General features: G+C 52.1%; 3 protein-coding genes across 14 annotated transcripts in view; 1 reads left to right on the top strand and 2 right to left on the bottom strand.

Moving 5' to 3' along the window:
* The window catches only part of fhod3b (formin homology 2 domain containing 3b), a 134030-nt gene that overhangs the window by 7767 nt on the left and 111598 nt on the right, over positions 1 to 14665 (top strand). For 3 of the 5 annotated variants that reach the window (XM_086155085.1, XM_086155084.1, XM_086155088.1), the window contains exons 1-4: positions 65 to 376; positions 2576 to 2664; positions 10272 to 10464; positions 14261 to 14397. In XM_086155085.1, coding sequence (XP_086011211.1) covers positions 14351 to 14397 — 47 coding nt within the window. In that variant the 5' untranslated portion in view covers positions 65 to 376; positions 2576 to 2664; positions 10272 to 10464; positions 14261 to 14350. Of the gene's footprint in view, positions 1 to 64; positions 377 to 2575; positions 2665 to 10271; positions 10465 to 14260; positions 14406 to 14665 lie in introns of those variants that run through there. The other 2 variants (XM_086155083.1, XM_086155087.1) reach the window with 2 other exon arrangements.
* On the bottom strand, positions 2812 to 8770 carry LOC147229577 (ferroportin). 2 transcript variants are annotated; one of them, XM_086155094.1, is made up of 10 exons: positions 8633 to 8770; positions 8166 to 8231; positions 7715 to 7820; positions 7548 to 7615; positions 7201 to 7360; positions 6751 to 6866; positions 6438 to 6564; positions 6054 to 6308; positions 4976 to 5656; positions 2812 to 4385 (listed from the first exon to the last, which is right to left on the bottom strand). In XM_086155094.1, exons 1-10 carry the CDS (start codon positions 8684 to 8686, stop codon positions 4126 to 4128), a joined length of 1893 nt encoding a protein of 630 aa, XP_086011220.1. In that variant the 5' UTR covers positions 8687 to 8770; the 3' UTR covers positions 2812 to 4125. The 2 variants fall into 2 exon arrangements, with proteins under 2 accessions (XP_086011220.1, XP_086011219.1); XM_086155093.1 differs by having other exon boundaries at positions 6054 to 6564.
* Positions 8921 to 14659, bottom strand: LOC147229578 (sodium-dependent neutral amino acid transporter B(0)AT1-like). 7 transcript variants are annotated; one of them, XM_086155097.1, is made up of 12 exons: positions 14327 to 14580; positions 13590 to 13730; positions 12361 to 12498; positions 12082 to 12263; positions 11840 to 11950; positions 11642 to 11754; positions 11439 to 11567; positions 10533 to 10689; positions 10254 to 10458; positions 9689 to 9848; positions 9438 to 9600; positions 8921 to 9361 (listed from the first exon to the last, which is right to left on the bottom strand). In XM_086155097.1, the coding sequence occupies exons 1-12, from the start codon at positions 14499 to 14501 to the stop codon at positions 9185 to 9187; spliced, it is 1851 nt and encodes a 616-aa protein (XP_086011223.1). In that variant the 5' UTR covers positions 14502 to 14580; the 3' UTR covers positions 8921 to 9184. The 7 variants fall into 7 exon arrangements, with proteins under 7 accessions (XP_086011223.1, XP_086011224.1, XP_086011225.1 ...); XM_086155098.1 differs by lacking the exon at positions 12361 to 12498 and having other exon boundaries at positions 14327 to 14581; XM_086155099.1 differs by lacking the exon at positions 13590 to 13730 and having other exon boundaries at positions 8922 to 9361; positions 14327 to 14576.

Genomic DNA, 14665 nt, shown 5'->3' on the forward strand with positions numbered 1-14665 from the left:
GTGTGACGCTTGGGTTGGTGAGAAATGACAATCTGCTGTGTTACAAGTGAAGTATATAGGCCACATGCTCAGACACACACGTTTGCACGTTGCATAAGATCATTTGGAAACCGTGCTGAAGGATGGCAGTTTCCTCTCATGGAGGCCGAATCTCAGAAGCTCCTGTTCCAGATCCTGGTTTTCGGGCTCCTCGACACTCATCCTGTCTCCTTCTGTTTGCCTCCGACTCCAGAGAACAACAACAACAACCGCTGGAGCCTCTGCTGGAGGAATGCGAGGCGGTGCATCCCGGCGTGGTGTTGACCTCTGCTGGGAAAAATAAAGAATTACATCCACAAGACGGCTTCCCTCATGTGAGACCCGCAAATAAGTCCATGTAAGATCTCCCTCTATTCGCTCTATTCGTCCCACGGTGGAGGCATTCGGTGTCAATCGTGCTTTGTTGTGCAAAAACGATTTCCCATCGATGAATGTGCAAAATGACCTTAATATTCAGAAATCATTTACCGTGTGTGAGGTGCCACGTAGTGGTTGAGCCGACCGTACAATACAGACAAACCTGAAAATGATCCTCGGGATTCATGTTGAAATGGCAAAAAGGTCTGAGTGGGTCGACCGCTGCTTCGTCACGTAGCGAAGCCGCTACCAGAGGCTAATCTGTGACGCGAGATTAGCTTTCCTTGATAGTATCGTAAGTCTCAGGTGTGTGGATCCACCTTGAGATGAATAATCCTGCAGCAGCGACACGGACGGCATGATCCAGGCTAGATTCGGTCCTGTCGTGGAGGCCTGACGGAGGCCTGACGGAGGCCTGACGGAGGTCCTGAAGGTTCCTTTCAGAAAACACAGCTCCCCTATCGTTGCGGTGCTGCCGCCACCGCTTGTTAGCTCGCCACGTTAGCTCGCCGCTCATCTTATCAGCGCGGGCCGGCGGATCTTCAGAAGAAAACCCGGGGTCCCCGGGGTCGTCGTCACCGGCAGCACAAGCGGGCAGAACATCTCCTCCGATGGCTCGTGAATTTAAAGTTTTCCCCGACGTTGCGAATTGGACTCCATCCACCGCGACAACGAGGCGTTGCATATGGGCTTTGGGTTTTCTGTGCCGTTAAAACACTGCTTCTTACCTGCTATTAGTGCCTTATTAACGTGTGCAGGGAACATTTTTGCTTTCGCTTCACGCCGGGATGATCAGAAACCTGGCCTGGTGTTATTATCGATACATATTTATTCAATTGGCGTAATTTGCAGACGATTGAGCGCAGATGAATAGAAGCCGCACCGGCTGAGATTAACTAAATAAATCTGTGCTTACATCTATAGGCCACACTTGTCTAGAAGCCCCAGGTTTCCACGTTGTAACATGAGATTTTTGCAAACAAACATTATTTTCTAAATTTAAATTAAATTCATAGCGGTGACATACACAAGTACGTACTGGAAATACTTTTTCTGCACAGTGGCCGTAACACGGCCGATGAAAAAGATGAATAATAAATGAGAAAAGTAAAAGTTTATTTTCCATCCGGCTCTGTCGTCCCGCCGCTCTTCCTCCTGCGCTCTAAAATCTGTGAGTCGTCGTCTTCGGCGTCGGCATTTCATTGAACTCTGTTTATTTTATCCTTGTTGGTCTCAGCCCACTCACTTCCTGCTTATTTTTGTTTATTTTGTCATTTCTATTGTCGCTGTTTTTATTTCCTATCCCTGTTGTTGTTGTTTGGTTGTCTTTTTTTCCCCTTACTGTTTTTTTTAGTTTAGTTTTTTCCCCCATTCTGTTGTCCATTCTTGTCCTTGTTGTTGTTGTTCTCTTCTTGGATGTGTTTTGCCATCTTCTAATTGTTTATTTAAATTAAGATAAGATAAGATAAGAACAACTTTATTAATCCTGAAGGAAATTGTTGTGCCAGAGTTACAGAAAATATAACAGTAATAAATAATAAAAAGAAAAAGGCAGAATTAGAAATAAAAATAAACTATAAACTATAAAGTGTCTCAGTGAAACTATAAAGTGTCTTAGTAAACAACTGATAAAACTATAAAGTGTCTTAGTAAACAAGTGATAAAACTATAAGTGTCTTAGTGACAAGTGAGGTAAGGAGTGCACAGTAGTATGGTAAAGGAAAAATTGTCGTGTAGCTGTTATGAAATGAAATATTGCACAGTTCTGAATATTGCACAGTGAAATGAAATATTGCACAGTTTTTGTTTTTTTTAGGTTAAAGATAGGTTTTTATGTTTTTTATTCATATTTATTGACACAATAACTGTTCCGCTGCTGTGACAGAAGAATTTCTCCACCGGGGATCAATAAAGTTTATCTAATCTTATTATCAATGTCATCGGTCGGCTGTGACGATGCTAAATGTTTTGGCGGCGTGAAGCTCGTTCGGCCAAAAAGATCCATAAATTCCCCGCACGGTTGTTTAAGCCGTTGTTGAAGGAAAACGTGTCGGTTTATCGTCCGGAAACGACGGCACCCGGTTTGAATCGGGAATTGATCACATCTGTTTTTGAGAGATCTGGCCGCCGCCGCCGGTGACGCTCTCGCCGCAAGTCATGTGACCTGGTGTTCCTCCAGGGTGTTTTCGGGAGAGGAGAGGAGAGCGGGCCGGACGCCTGAGGATTTCGCCGCCCTTTCCTTCCGGCGCCATCGGCGGGTCAGCGAAGGTAATTGTTCCATTCGATTTAAAAATAATCAACGTGTAGAATAAATGGCGGCGGCGTGCGTTTGAATCGATTCTCACCGAACCTCCGGGATCTAAAGACGTTTAGCGGTTTAAAACCTCCCGGGACGGGAAAAGAAACGGGCCGAGATCATCTTAATTCATCTTTATTATCTCAATGGTCATTCTAAAACAAATAGTGACAACACACAATATGTAAAGGTCACAGGAAAATGATACAAATATATGGAGGATGTGGTGCTGGTTGTTGACAAAATGCTTGATCCACTGTACATGAAGGAGATATGAAAACATGCGGTAGCGTTGAGCGATTCCCAGGTCGTATTCCCAACGGCGGTCTCGCTCTTCGTCGAGGTAAGGTCACGTGAAGGTCGTCGAAGCAAAGTGTAACGCGATACCGCCGATAGCGGGGCTAGACGTGCGCTATCAACATTTACTGTACAGCTAGTGTTGATTTCAGATATGTCAAAAAAATTGAAAATGACTTTTCTCTTTGATTTCTATAAAACTATTAATATCACTCTTTATATGGGAAAGAAAGAAAGTTTGGAAACTATTTTCATTTATCTAAGTACACAAGCAATTCCGATAAAGTTGTGTGTTTTCGAGTCGTGTCTAACGGACGTCACAGGATGTGGAAAACGCTGGCAGTTTTGCTCCCGAGAAAAAGTGATGGTTTTTAATCGCGGTCGTCCGTTAAAAAAAAAATGAAGAGAAAAAAAAAAAAAAAAAAAAAGGAAAGGCAAATGTTTGCATGATTCATCCACAGAGAAACAAACCAGGGGAAGGAAATACTTCTTCCTTGCGCTGCTGTCCATTCAAAGGGGAGGCCGCCTTCTTGATTTTCACGCGTTCGTCGGTCCGTTTTGTTTTTTTTAAATCAGACAATCTCACGTCAAGTTCCCTTTATGCTCCTTTTTGGACAATCCTGGAATATTTCCAAGTGGACGGATCAGTAACATCTGTGCCACTTGCGAAAAGACTGACTCGGCTTAGTCGGCGTGTACGTGTATCACCGTTTTCTTGGCGGTAGCGCCGCGCTGTGAAGGCTATAAAAAAATCTCTCCGCCCGTCCAAAAACAGCTGCGTCGGAAAGTCTTCTTCCGGGGGCGCGCCGGCCTCGGAGTCCTGTCGTAAGTGGAATGAGGACATCTTCCCCCGGAGGCGCCCTCGACCCGAACGCGCAAAACGGTGTTTCTCCCACTCTACCGCACCTGAGTGTCGGTTTGCGGCGATGTCCGACGGGCCGGCGGGGAGGAAGCGGCCGGCGCGGGACAGACTGGTGCTGCGTTGTGCTGAAATGAATGGCTAAGTCCGGAGCGGAGTGATGCACTAGGATTGCTGACGGAACAAGAGGGAGACATTCATTTCACACGGTCAGAGTGGAGTCGGCGCCGGCGAGCTTCCGGCGCCCGGCTGAGCTTCCGCGGCCCGTGTCCGCTCCTTATGTGTCCAGGCGGCGTTTTCTCTTGGCTTTGTGCGCGTACAGGAAGTACATGGTGTGTCCGGTGGTGATGAACAGCACCGAGATGATGACCAGGATGCCGAAGTGCTGCGGCTGCGGAGCCGAGACCACCATGATGAAGTGGAGCAGGTCCATCAGGTAATTCATGGAGCTCTGGACCCCGTTGACCACGCCTCGCTCGGACTCGCAGATGTTCTCCTGCAAGAGCTGCGTCACCGTCAGGTCGAAGGACCACAGTCCTGAAACACAGACGCCGGCGGGATTTAACAGACGGGCGGAAAAAGCCGACCGCTTTTTCGATCGGCGCGCCGAATCCGAGAGACGCCGTTCGGGCGACGATGAACGCCGGGCGTTTTTACGAGCGCGTTTTCATTCAAGCGCAGGCCGTCGGGACTAAATGAGCCGTTTCGGGACGTTAAAAAGCTAATCCCGCGCAGACGCGTATCTCCGTAAAGCTCAGGCTGTCTCTGATTTTGCCCGGCGGATTTAAGGAAACCGACGCTCGCCGCGACCCCGCGCTCCCGGCGAGCGAGGGGCGCGCCGGCCTTTAGCGCTGCTCGTGGTACCGCGGATCACGCGGTAAAATTAAAATGCCGGACGCAAACTCATTTCCCAGACTGGAGGCGGGCGAAGCGCGACTCGTGTTTATTATTTATCGTCCGCTGTAAACCCTTGACTTATTTGCGATCCGCCGGCCCGTGTTTTACGAACGCCGTCCCGATCCTCGGCGGCGGTTAATAAAACGCGGGCGCTCGTCTAAGTTTGACGAGGTCCCGTCGATTTCATTGTGTTTGTGCGTGTGTGTGTGTGTGTGTGTGCGTCTACTCACCGATGCGCGCTGTGATTACACCCAAGAACAACAGGATAATGGAGATGTACGATTCGGGTGCCGTGCCCGAGGGCACGTTGTCAAAAAGCACCGTGTTGTTGGTCCAGTGGATGGAGGAGCGGTCCGGGAGGAGCGGCTGATTGCCGCTTCCCCGCAGAGGGTCGGTGTGTTTCTGCCTTTGGCCGGGCATCCCCCCGAGCTCGGCGGAGGAGTTGGAGGTCACGTAGGGCATCAGCAGGCTGAGGTCCATGGGGCTGCCGGGGGCGAAGACGGAGCAGACGCACAGCAGCAGGCAGCCCAGGTGGAGGCAGCTGGAGATGATGCCGGTGTTCACCAAGCCGTAAGTCTTCCTCAGTCTGGTGAACATCACCGTGCCCATCAGGCCGGTGATGGCCGACACGCCCATCAGCAGACTCAGCAGGGAGCCGCTGATGCCCTGGGTGTAGGCGTAGCCGGTGGTGATGCAGTCGAAGCCCAGGACGGTGGTGTAGAGGAAAGCCAGTCCCATGCCCGCCAGGAACACGGGCTGGCGGTAGTAGGCCCGCCATCCGTCCTTGCAGGTGCTCACCAGGCAGCGAAACCTCCGGAAGCACAGCGGCAGGTCCGCCATTTCCTTCAGATGAAGGCTCGCGCTGTCGTTTCTCTCCGATGGAGTTTGAGGCGGCGCGGCGTTCCCCTCTCCTGGCGAGAAACAGCAGGCGTTTCAGTTCCCCCGGGTCGGCCGAGGTCGGACCGTCGCCCGTCGCGTCGCGTTTATTCGCCGAGCGGCTCCGAGCGACTTCGCCCCCGCGGATCGTTTAGGAAATGAACCGCTCGCAACCTCCTCTAGTGTAGAAAACAGCGATTCGGCGATGCGGCCGCGTTTGGCCGTCAAACTCGGGCATAAACCGTCTCGAGCCCCCGGCGTCGCAGGTCCTCTCTGCAGATTTCAAGCTCCGCTAGTCTACGTCCGGTCGTCACGTCGCCGCCTCACTTGTCGACGCCCTTTTAGGAATCGTCCGTGAAGTCGCAGCGATCGGCGAGGAGAAAAAAAAAAAAACAAAAGAGAAAAGGAAGCGAAGGCGCGACCGCCTCGTACCTTGTGACCCGCTCCTCTCGATCCCTTGCAGAAACACCTGATCCACCTCAACTGCTGGTGGTTTGACTGAAAGAGCTGGTACGATGCGGTACACCCGCGACAAGAAGAAGAATTCCACTATGAGAGACACAAGGTTCCAACCCAGGATGAAGCCACAGCCAACTACATTTGAGGCCAGGGTCATGACCTGTCCCACTGCTAGAGGGGCCAGGATGTTAGTCACCTGATCTATCCGCCGCATGGTTGCATTCATTCCTTTTGTCAGGATCAGAGACACAGAGGTTAATGCGCTTCCCCCGGAGGAGAGGACTTTCATCCCGCACCGGGCCAGACAAACACGGACCTCCTGGACAATGTGCCCGAGCGGGGAGCGAGTCTTCTTACCAGCGAGGTGACCTCGGTTGTAGCCGGTGATAACCACAATCCAGTCCCTCTGAATGGCAATGGTCAGCGCTGTGCTTGCGAGGTTTGCCACATCTGCCAGGACGATCACCACCGTATAACAAACCACCTTGTGTAAGTTTTGCGATGCAACATGTTACTATGACAGCACAGAGTAGCCACGAGCTCAGAGGCAGAGACAACAGGGACACAGGACATAGGGAACAGCACTGTACAACACTGTAAAGTCATCATGGTGAGCATTCCGCGTCCGTTTCAACGTGCTCGTCAAGCCGCGTACGTGGCGTCTACTCACAGTGAGCCATCCGTCCCAGATCTGTTCGATCCTTTGCTTATATGAGAACACCAACATGAGCACAATGCTACATATTGTCACTGAGATGTTCTGAATGAAAAGAGATGCATGTGCAACTGAAACAGGGGACAAAAGACAATTTCAGACTCTCAGAACATCGACAACACGCATCTTTTCTGTCTCAATCGCAGTCGGGCTCGGCAGATACAAGTCAGTGGCTGTGAACCTTGTGCCCCGAGAAACCGCCGGTTCGGAATACGAAAACCGGCAAGTGATTTACACTCCCGGACGGGGGGTGGGGGGGAGGACGGTAAATTTACCGCCCGCCGGTTTGAGGAGCCTGCGGTGATCTCCGGCCAAGATTGATACCCACTGATTTATATGGCTGTCGTTCGATTTCCGGGGCCGCGTCGGAAAGCGTTCAAATGAGCGTCACCCTGCCGTGCATACCTTTATTCCTGGGATTGCGATCCACCCAGTCTCCGATCAAAGCCCCGAGCAGGAGCACCGACCCGGCCACTACCAATCCGAACACGGCAGTCAACAGCAGGTTACGGCCATACAGCTCAATCAGGAATACAGAGATTGCAAAGTGCCACATGCGGTCGCCCTAATTGATATCAAAATAAATCATCGTCAGTGTGCGTTCAGCCCCGCAGCTTTCTTTCATTTCTTTCTTTTCTTTTTGTCATGATTGCTGTCAAGAGTTAGCAGTACGTAGTCTACCTTCCCATCAGTCAGATTTCAGTGTCTTAGCTAGTGCTCCAGGAATCTGTCTTTGCAGGAGTAGTTCTTACCCACATGGACAGTGCTCCGCTGACGTAGATGAGAAACTTGGGACCCTTGAGGTAGATAAGAGCCGAACCTTGTGGAGAAACCAAGGGAAAAAAAAAACAAAACAATTAGCGTCCGGCGACTCTCCGCTCCCGGGCGCCTCCGGTTTAATCGTGGAGGTTAGCTTCACCTGGTTTGCTCCTGGGTTTGTGGTTCCTCGCATTCCTGATGTCGTCGGACTCAAATTCGACCATGACCCCGCCGCGCCGGGACGAATCCGCTCGCTGAGACATGGCCTAGTGAAAGACGCGAGCTTCAAGAGCCGGCGAAGAAAAGTCACCGCGTCGGCGGGGGAAGAATTCAAAAATACGGTCTATATTTCACGGCGGCCTCAGACAGAGGACGGGAACGCCGTGTTCCGTTAGCGCTTTAGCATGTTGTCTGCGCTGCTATTCGAAGCGGCTAAACTCAGCTCCGTTCACGGCGCGATTTAAGAAACGTTAAAGGAATCGGAACACGGCGGGGGCGGGGACGGTCCGCCGAGGCTCTCCGAGTCAAAAAGCGCGGGCGCGGCGCCTCGCGGCGCTCCGTAAATACACCCCGAAGCCCCGGAGGGATAGAAGTGAAAGGAGGGTCGTCACCTCTGTTGCGATGTTACACTCGATCCTTGCCGCTGTTCCTTGACGATGGATCTTGTGCCATGTATCCTACATTGGGATGATAGTCTTTCCTGAGAGCTGGAATTCAAGCTGTAGTAGTTTGAAAGGCTTAATAACATCACAGTGCTCAAGTGCACCATTGTATGAAAGTGCCAGAAAAGCAGAACAGGCAGCGGGACAACAAAAGCAGCCAGCATATTCCAAAGCACGTGACCCGCTGAGGACAATATCAGCGTCCACCCACACCACAAAAAAGGACAACTGTGTAACTCGTATGACTCAAAATACGCACATGCGCATGGTCAATGAGCACATATATGAACCCACACACACACACACACTCACACACACACATGCAAAGCGCTACTACTCCCTCACCCACCCGCCCGCATGCATTGTTGACATGCAAGAGAAATGTTAAATATGCAACGGCGCTCGGTCGTTCTCACCTGCCGGCGACGGACGGGAGCTTTTAATAAGATGGCGAGACGCTCCCGTGTCATTTCCTGTTCGCTTCCAAAAACGTCTGCATTTCTGGTGTATATTTGTTGGTTGTTTTTTTTTTTTCTTCTTTTTTTTTAATTGATAACGCGCTTATCACAAACTACTCCCGAGAGTGATCCCGCACCCGGTGTTTTCTCTTCTGCCAAATATCGAGACAGGAAATTAACTGTTGTCTTTCTTTAATCAAACATCAACAGAAACCCAATATTAACATCCAGCTTTTTGATACTTGCAAGGTAATAGGTTTCTCAGGGATATTGTTGTACACGAGCTGGCCGACGGCTGTTTGGGTTTCCATATAAACACGCCGGTGAGAATGAAGACAAATATACTGAAATTGCAGCCGCTAATACCCGGCGTTAGCGATAATCTAATTGAATCTGTAAAGTAATCAAGTCATATTGAACAGAAGATAAAGACAAACATCGGGAGATTGAGATTTTTCACCGGAGCGACGAGTGTTCGGTTCCTCCTCGGCTCGTATTTCCGAGTCCCCGTCAGCGGTTGGCGTAGGGGTTTCGATCGTGCCGGTTCTGGACGAGCCTCTTGGCGACGCCGGCGGCTCTGTGGAGGGCGACCAGAGGGATGGACGCCACGGGGAGCGCCGATAGGAGGACGCAGATGGCGTAAACCCACTCGGGGTAGTGCAGAGCCTCGGCGAGGGGGAAGTTCACCTGTCGGGCAGACCAGGGGATTTTAATGGCGCGTCGGATCGGCGCCGCGATCGAGCGACGGCGATCTCTGCCTTACGTAGTCCGGGTTCCACGCGTTATACGTCGGGCTCTTTTCGGCCTCGATCACGACGTAGGCCAGAAACACCACGAGCAGCATGAAAGGGCTGACGAACCTCCAGGTGGCCTGCCAGTAGACGTTCGGCCTCCGACCCGTCATCCATTCAATGTCGTCGTTGAACCTGAGGGCGAGCGGACGCCACGGCCGATCCTTCAGACACACGCCCGCCCGGGTTTGGAGCGTCGCGGCGACCGAAAGCGAGGCGTTACCGGTCGATGCCGTAGATGTACACCACGCTGACGATCTCGAAAAAGGCTATGATGAGCAGAGGCACGGATCCCACGTAGCTGTTGAAAATCTCCAGCCAGTAGTTCCCCGAGCCCAGGGTGAAGACGAGGGCGGCGGCGAACGAGGTGAGGCAGATGATCCCTGGACACCGGCGACAGGAAACACCGGAAAAGACATTGTTATGGGGTCTCACACTCTGCGGGTCCAAGCCTCCAAAATTAGCACCACGCAAACATGTCAAACCCTCTTTTACACGTTTGAAACTACTTTCCACCGATCGCTCGTTGACAAGTTGGCGTTTTCAGATATTGCGGACGTCTTCCCATCGTTGTGTCGTCTCTCGGCGCTCATCTCTCGCAAATATGATGTCATTTCACGCTAAAAAAATCACGCCATTGTTTTTATTGTCTAAAAGCAGTGAACTCGTGTTTCTGTGAAAAGTAAAGTAAATGTGAATTTCCAGTTTCTAGAATAACCTCCATCAGTCTTCGACCCCCCCCATGTTTGGGCCCGCGGCCGACTACAACCGCTAGTTCTTGAGCGCACCTGTAAATATCTCCTTAGGAATCCAGGATGGAACCACGTTCAGGTCCAGCAAAGGTGTGAGGACGCCCTCCAGATTTCCAAACATGGAGGACAAGCCCAGGCTGAAGAGCATGACGAAGAAGAGGACGGCCCACAGCTGAGAGCCCGGCATTTCTATCACGGCCTCGGTGAAGACGATGAAGGCCAGCCCGGTTCCGGAAGCACTCTGCAGGTAAGCCAACGACACGCCAGGCGCCTTCAGAGAGCTCCTCCGGGAAAAGCTACGCTCGCAGAAGATACCTGGTCGAGGAAAGTCCGGAGATCGCAGGTCTTCAGCCCGAGGCTCTCCACCGCAGTCGGGTGACTCGCGTTCAGGTGCTCCAACCAGTCGTCGTAGTTTGCGAGGGTGATGTTCTCGTCGCCGATGTTGAAGACATTCGTCAGCGTCAGTATGTTCCTAAGGCGAGCCGCGCAATGGGACGTTGCGACCATATGTGTGCGGTTTAACACAGAAAAGACTTTTCGTGGCAACTGGGCTTGAATTTCTTTCCCTGAGGGCGTTTCCCCTCCAACCACAGAGGCTTCTCCAGTTGGAATGGACCGTTTTCAATACAACTGCCGGGGTTGTCGTGGCGGTGGAGATCTGTGTCGCAGTGGCTTGTTCTGATCATGAGACTTGTTTTGCAACAACTGGGTTGGATGGAGTTGCCGCGTCCTCAGGGGGAACAAGGTACAACCTCTGGGGACTCAAGATTTGAGGAGGTACAGCTAAAAACAAAGGAGAGGAACCCGAAGGATCATCGGGTGGTTTGGAGGGTGGAGATGCCCTGGCGTGTGTGAGTTGATCTGTGTCGGGGTCCCGGCACGACCTCGTACGAGGACCGACGGGTCGGGCGTTTGTTCCCCCCGACGACGACCCCGTGAACTCGCGACCCCGTCCCGCCGAGTTCCTTCAAAACGACGTCGCAGCTCAGAACCGGCCCACGACCCTGCTCGTGAGACACGGGAACTCCCCGCTGGCCGCTCTAACAAGTCCGGTTGCCACGAAAAGAAATGACCTGGATGACGGAGAACCTTCGCAGATAATCATCTCCAACCTTCTCGTCAGATGCTGACAGGATGTCGCGTTTATTTCGTAAATGCGGCGATGCTTTTGGAGTCCGACGTGTTCCCATCCCCGTGACGCGTTTCCCGTGTCGGACTCACCGGTTTCGACAAGCGTCGTAGTTTTCGTTGGCCTTGAAGCCGAGGATGGAGAAGATGGGAATGGAGGCGTAGATGGATGTGAAGCTGTTCACGCAGCCCACGATCAGGGCGTCCCGCTGGCAGTCGTTCCTGCCCAGAAAGATTCAGGAAGTTTCCGATGCGCTTCGGAAAGGTTTTGTCCACGTAAGACGTGTCCGCCTTACTTCTGGTTGTTGTAGCTGGAAAAGGCGATGAGGCCGCCGAAAGCCAACGACAGAGAGAAGAAGATCTGGGTGGCGGCGTCCAACCACACCTTCGGGTTCTTCAGGGTTTCCCACTGCGGAGAACGTGGATGTCAGTCGGGTACAACGTTCCTCCCATCGCCGGCGAGTTATCGTCGAGGGAGTCCGGCAGAAACTCACATTTGGCGTGAACAGATAAAGGAGGCCGTCGGACGCCCCGGAGAGGTTCAAGGCTCTGACCAGGAAGATGGTTAGAACCAGGTAGGGGAAGGTGGCTGTGACGTAGATAGCCTGGTTAAGAAGGTACGCCAGTTTGTCAACGGCTTCCATATCTGAGAGACGAGGCTCGGTGCTTTAGCAGACCGCCTCCGTAACACGGCGGAAGTCCACTTCCTGCCCGTCGACATTTCGGCGGGGATTACCTTTCCGATGGTCTCGATCCCGCGGATGAAGCAGATGTAGACGAGGCACCAGGCGGTGGCGAGACAGAGGACCAGCCACCACTGCACGGAACCGCCGGTCCGGACGCTCGGCGTGATGTTCAGGGTCTCGCGGTACCAGAAGTAGTTCACCGACGAGCTCTTCTCGCATTCGCTCACGTAGCCTGCGTGGGAAGGACGGTGATTCCGGGACCTTCCGCCTCGCGCTCGAGGTGTTCGATCTCGGTTCTACGTTTCCGGTGCCCAAAAACTAAAGCGTACCGGTTCGATTGCGGTCGACCGGACAGACGGCCCAGGGGAGCGGGCTCTGGAAGGAGTGGAAGAAGTACCAGAGGATCCAGGCCAGGATCATGTTGTAGAACAGACCCACCAGGAAGGACACTAATAAGGACGCCACACCTGTTTTTAATGAGCAGACGTCATTCGTTAAACACAAACATTTGACGATAATTCAAAGTGATTTTGTTTTTAAGAGGTGCTAACCGCAGCGCCGGCTGACACTTATCAGAGACAATCGAACCGTTTGGCTTTTCTTTCGCCATCAAGCCGATTTGTTTTGAGCGAAAAGGAGAGGAATGTCCTCACATGTGGTCACGGAAGATGTCGTTATTTTATCTGCATAGGTTTTGGATGTATTTCCAGTCGGGGAGTTTGAATTGGCGACGTGACCGAGCTCATGACTCACTTTGCTCGTATATCAAACTCAATTTCCTCATTAAAATTAATTGAAACGCTTTTAATCCACAACAGGCGCCGAGTTTGTTCTTTTAAATAAGAAAAATGCTAAAAGCGCTTTATGGCCAAACTTCATTCAGCGATGAAGCGAAGCCGCTCCACTTTTTAAAACCATCGAACCGTCCTCGACCGGCTTCCAACAACTTTTCCGAATCCTCGTCCGTCGACGTTCCTCCTGGCAGGTGACGCGTCCTCTTCATCTCCTCATCCACGATACGACAACAGTCGCACCTCACTCGTGATTTTCCACGATTTTCACTGTCTTTAAACGCCTCGTCACGGACGGCAGCTGCCACGTCCGCTTCGACATTCCCCAAATCTCTCTAAAATAGGATCTCGGCTCGAATCGCGGAGAAAAAAAAAATCTACCGAGCGACGGCTCGGATTTCGGAAAACTCATAAGTCGATGCTCTGAAGCCCGGGTTCCACCGCGGATCGTTCCTTCGCATTTCATGCGTCTCGGCGTGCTTGGAGAACGAGTGACAGTACTTTGGATGTCCCGAGAACTGCTAGTGGAGCGATTTCGTGATTCTCCGTCGTCGGGATTTGGACGGTTCAAATGATGTTCTCTGCGAGGCTCGGAGATAGAGCCGGATCACGCGTTCTGCTGTCGTAGCTTCAAAAAGCATATTGGTGTTAGCGGTATGCTCAGAGGTGCCAGAGAGGTATGCTCAGAGGTGCCAGAGAGGTATGCTCAGAGGTACCTCTGAGCATACCTCTCTGGCACCTTTCTGGGCTCCGACCTGCATTCTCACCTAAACCGCCCATGTATGGCGAGATGGAACTCCACACGCCGACGCTCCCGGTCCGGAGCCGCTGTCCGATGGCCAGCTCCATGTGCAGCAGGGGCAGCCCCTCCAGCACCAGCGCCACCACGTAAGGGATCAGAAACGCCCCTTAGGGACGAAAAACCAGTTTCCACATTGAGGCGTCCCTCATTGGCACAAAAGGGATTTCGACGTTTGGATGGGACGGCGGCGCTCGTGTAAACATTAAACGCGGGGCGGGACGTGACCGGGCGCACGGTTGAAGGTCGTTTCAGCTTCCTGGAAGTTTAACTGTCAACAATCAGGGGTTTTTATCAGGCGGTGGGACTTATCAGCGGGCCGACCGCCAACAGCCGTGAAAACACTTCCCTCCGTGCTCATAAATTCATCAATTTATTATTGCTTTTTATTTTTACATTAGCGGGGGTCGTCCAAAGTGCACGAATCACCGCTTTGGAATTTTGCGAAGAATATAAAAAAAAAGAGCGATATTTAATATCGGTGTCGGCGCGGAGGTCAGACAGGTTCTCCGTTATTCTGTCGAGCAAATATTAATTATCGGTTTTGCAGAAGGTCCTGTTTTTCCTGGACTGATTCGGTGGCACGAGAGTTTAGCCGGTCTTTCGTTCACGCAATCCTTCACGTCTTTTCCAAAACAGGGCCGTCGGACCGAAAACCAAACGCGGAGGCGACGTGCCGGACGGGAGTGGACGGAGCTCTCTTACCTCCGCCATAGACCTGACACAAATATGGAAACCTCCACACATTTCCGAGCCCCACGGCGAAGCCAATGCAGGTGAGCAGGTACTGGACTTTATTGTCCCACTTGGGTCGTTCCTGGACGTCTTTCTGCTCGTCCCTCCCGCCGCCGCCGCCCGCCGCCGGGCCCACGTCTGCCATTGTGGTGTGTGTTGGGAAGCGGCGGCTGATTTTTGCCCGCTAGCCAGCCTGCTTACGCCGTCTGAGGAGAGTCTGGTGTGTGTGTGTGTGTGTTGGTGTGTGTGTACATCTGGAAACAAAGGGGCTGGCATTTATTTTATCAACCTTTTTTCATGTCAGCTTTT

The sequence above is a fragment of the Fistularia commersonii genome, chromosome 11 (genome assembly GCF_037954325.1).
Source record: "Fistularia commersonii isolate RoL2024-O1a breed Wild chromosome 11, RoL_Fcom_v1.0, whole genome shotgun sequence".
Lineage (NCBI taxonomy): Eukaryota > Metazoa > Chordata > Actinopteri > Syngnathiformes > Fistulariidae > Fistularia > Fistularia commersonii.

Coding starts and splice junctions, on each gene's coding strand:
- LOC147229577 (XM_086155093.1), bottom strand. CDS start 8,686: ATGACACGGGAGCGTCTCGCCATCTTATTAAAAGCTCCCGTCCGTCGC. Junction 7,821..8,165: donor AGTGTAACATCGCAACAGAG/GTGACGACCCTC, acceptor GTCTTTCACTAG/GCCATGTCTCAGCGAGCGGA. Junction 7,616..7,714: donor CAAACCCAGGAGCAAACCAG/GTGAAGCTAACC, acceptor TTTCTCCACAAG/GTTCGGCTCTTATCTACCTC.
- LOC147229578 (XM_086155097.1), bottom strand. CDS start 14,501: ATGGCAGACGTGGGCCCGGCGGCGGGCGGCGGCGGCGGGAGGGACGAG. Junction 13,731..14,326: donor GTGTCAGGTCTATGGCGGAG/GTAAGAGAGCTC, acceptor TTCGTCCCTAAG/GGGCGTTTCTGATCCCTTAC. Junction 10,459..10,532: donor TCCGGACTTTCCTCGACCAG/GTATCTTCTGCG, acceptor GCTTACCTGCAG/AGTGCTTCCGGAACCGGGCT.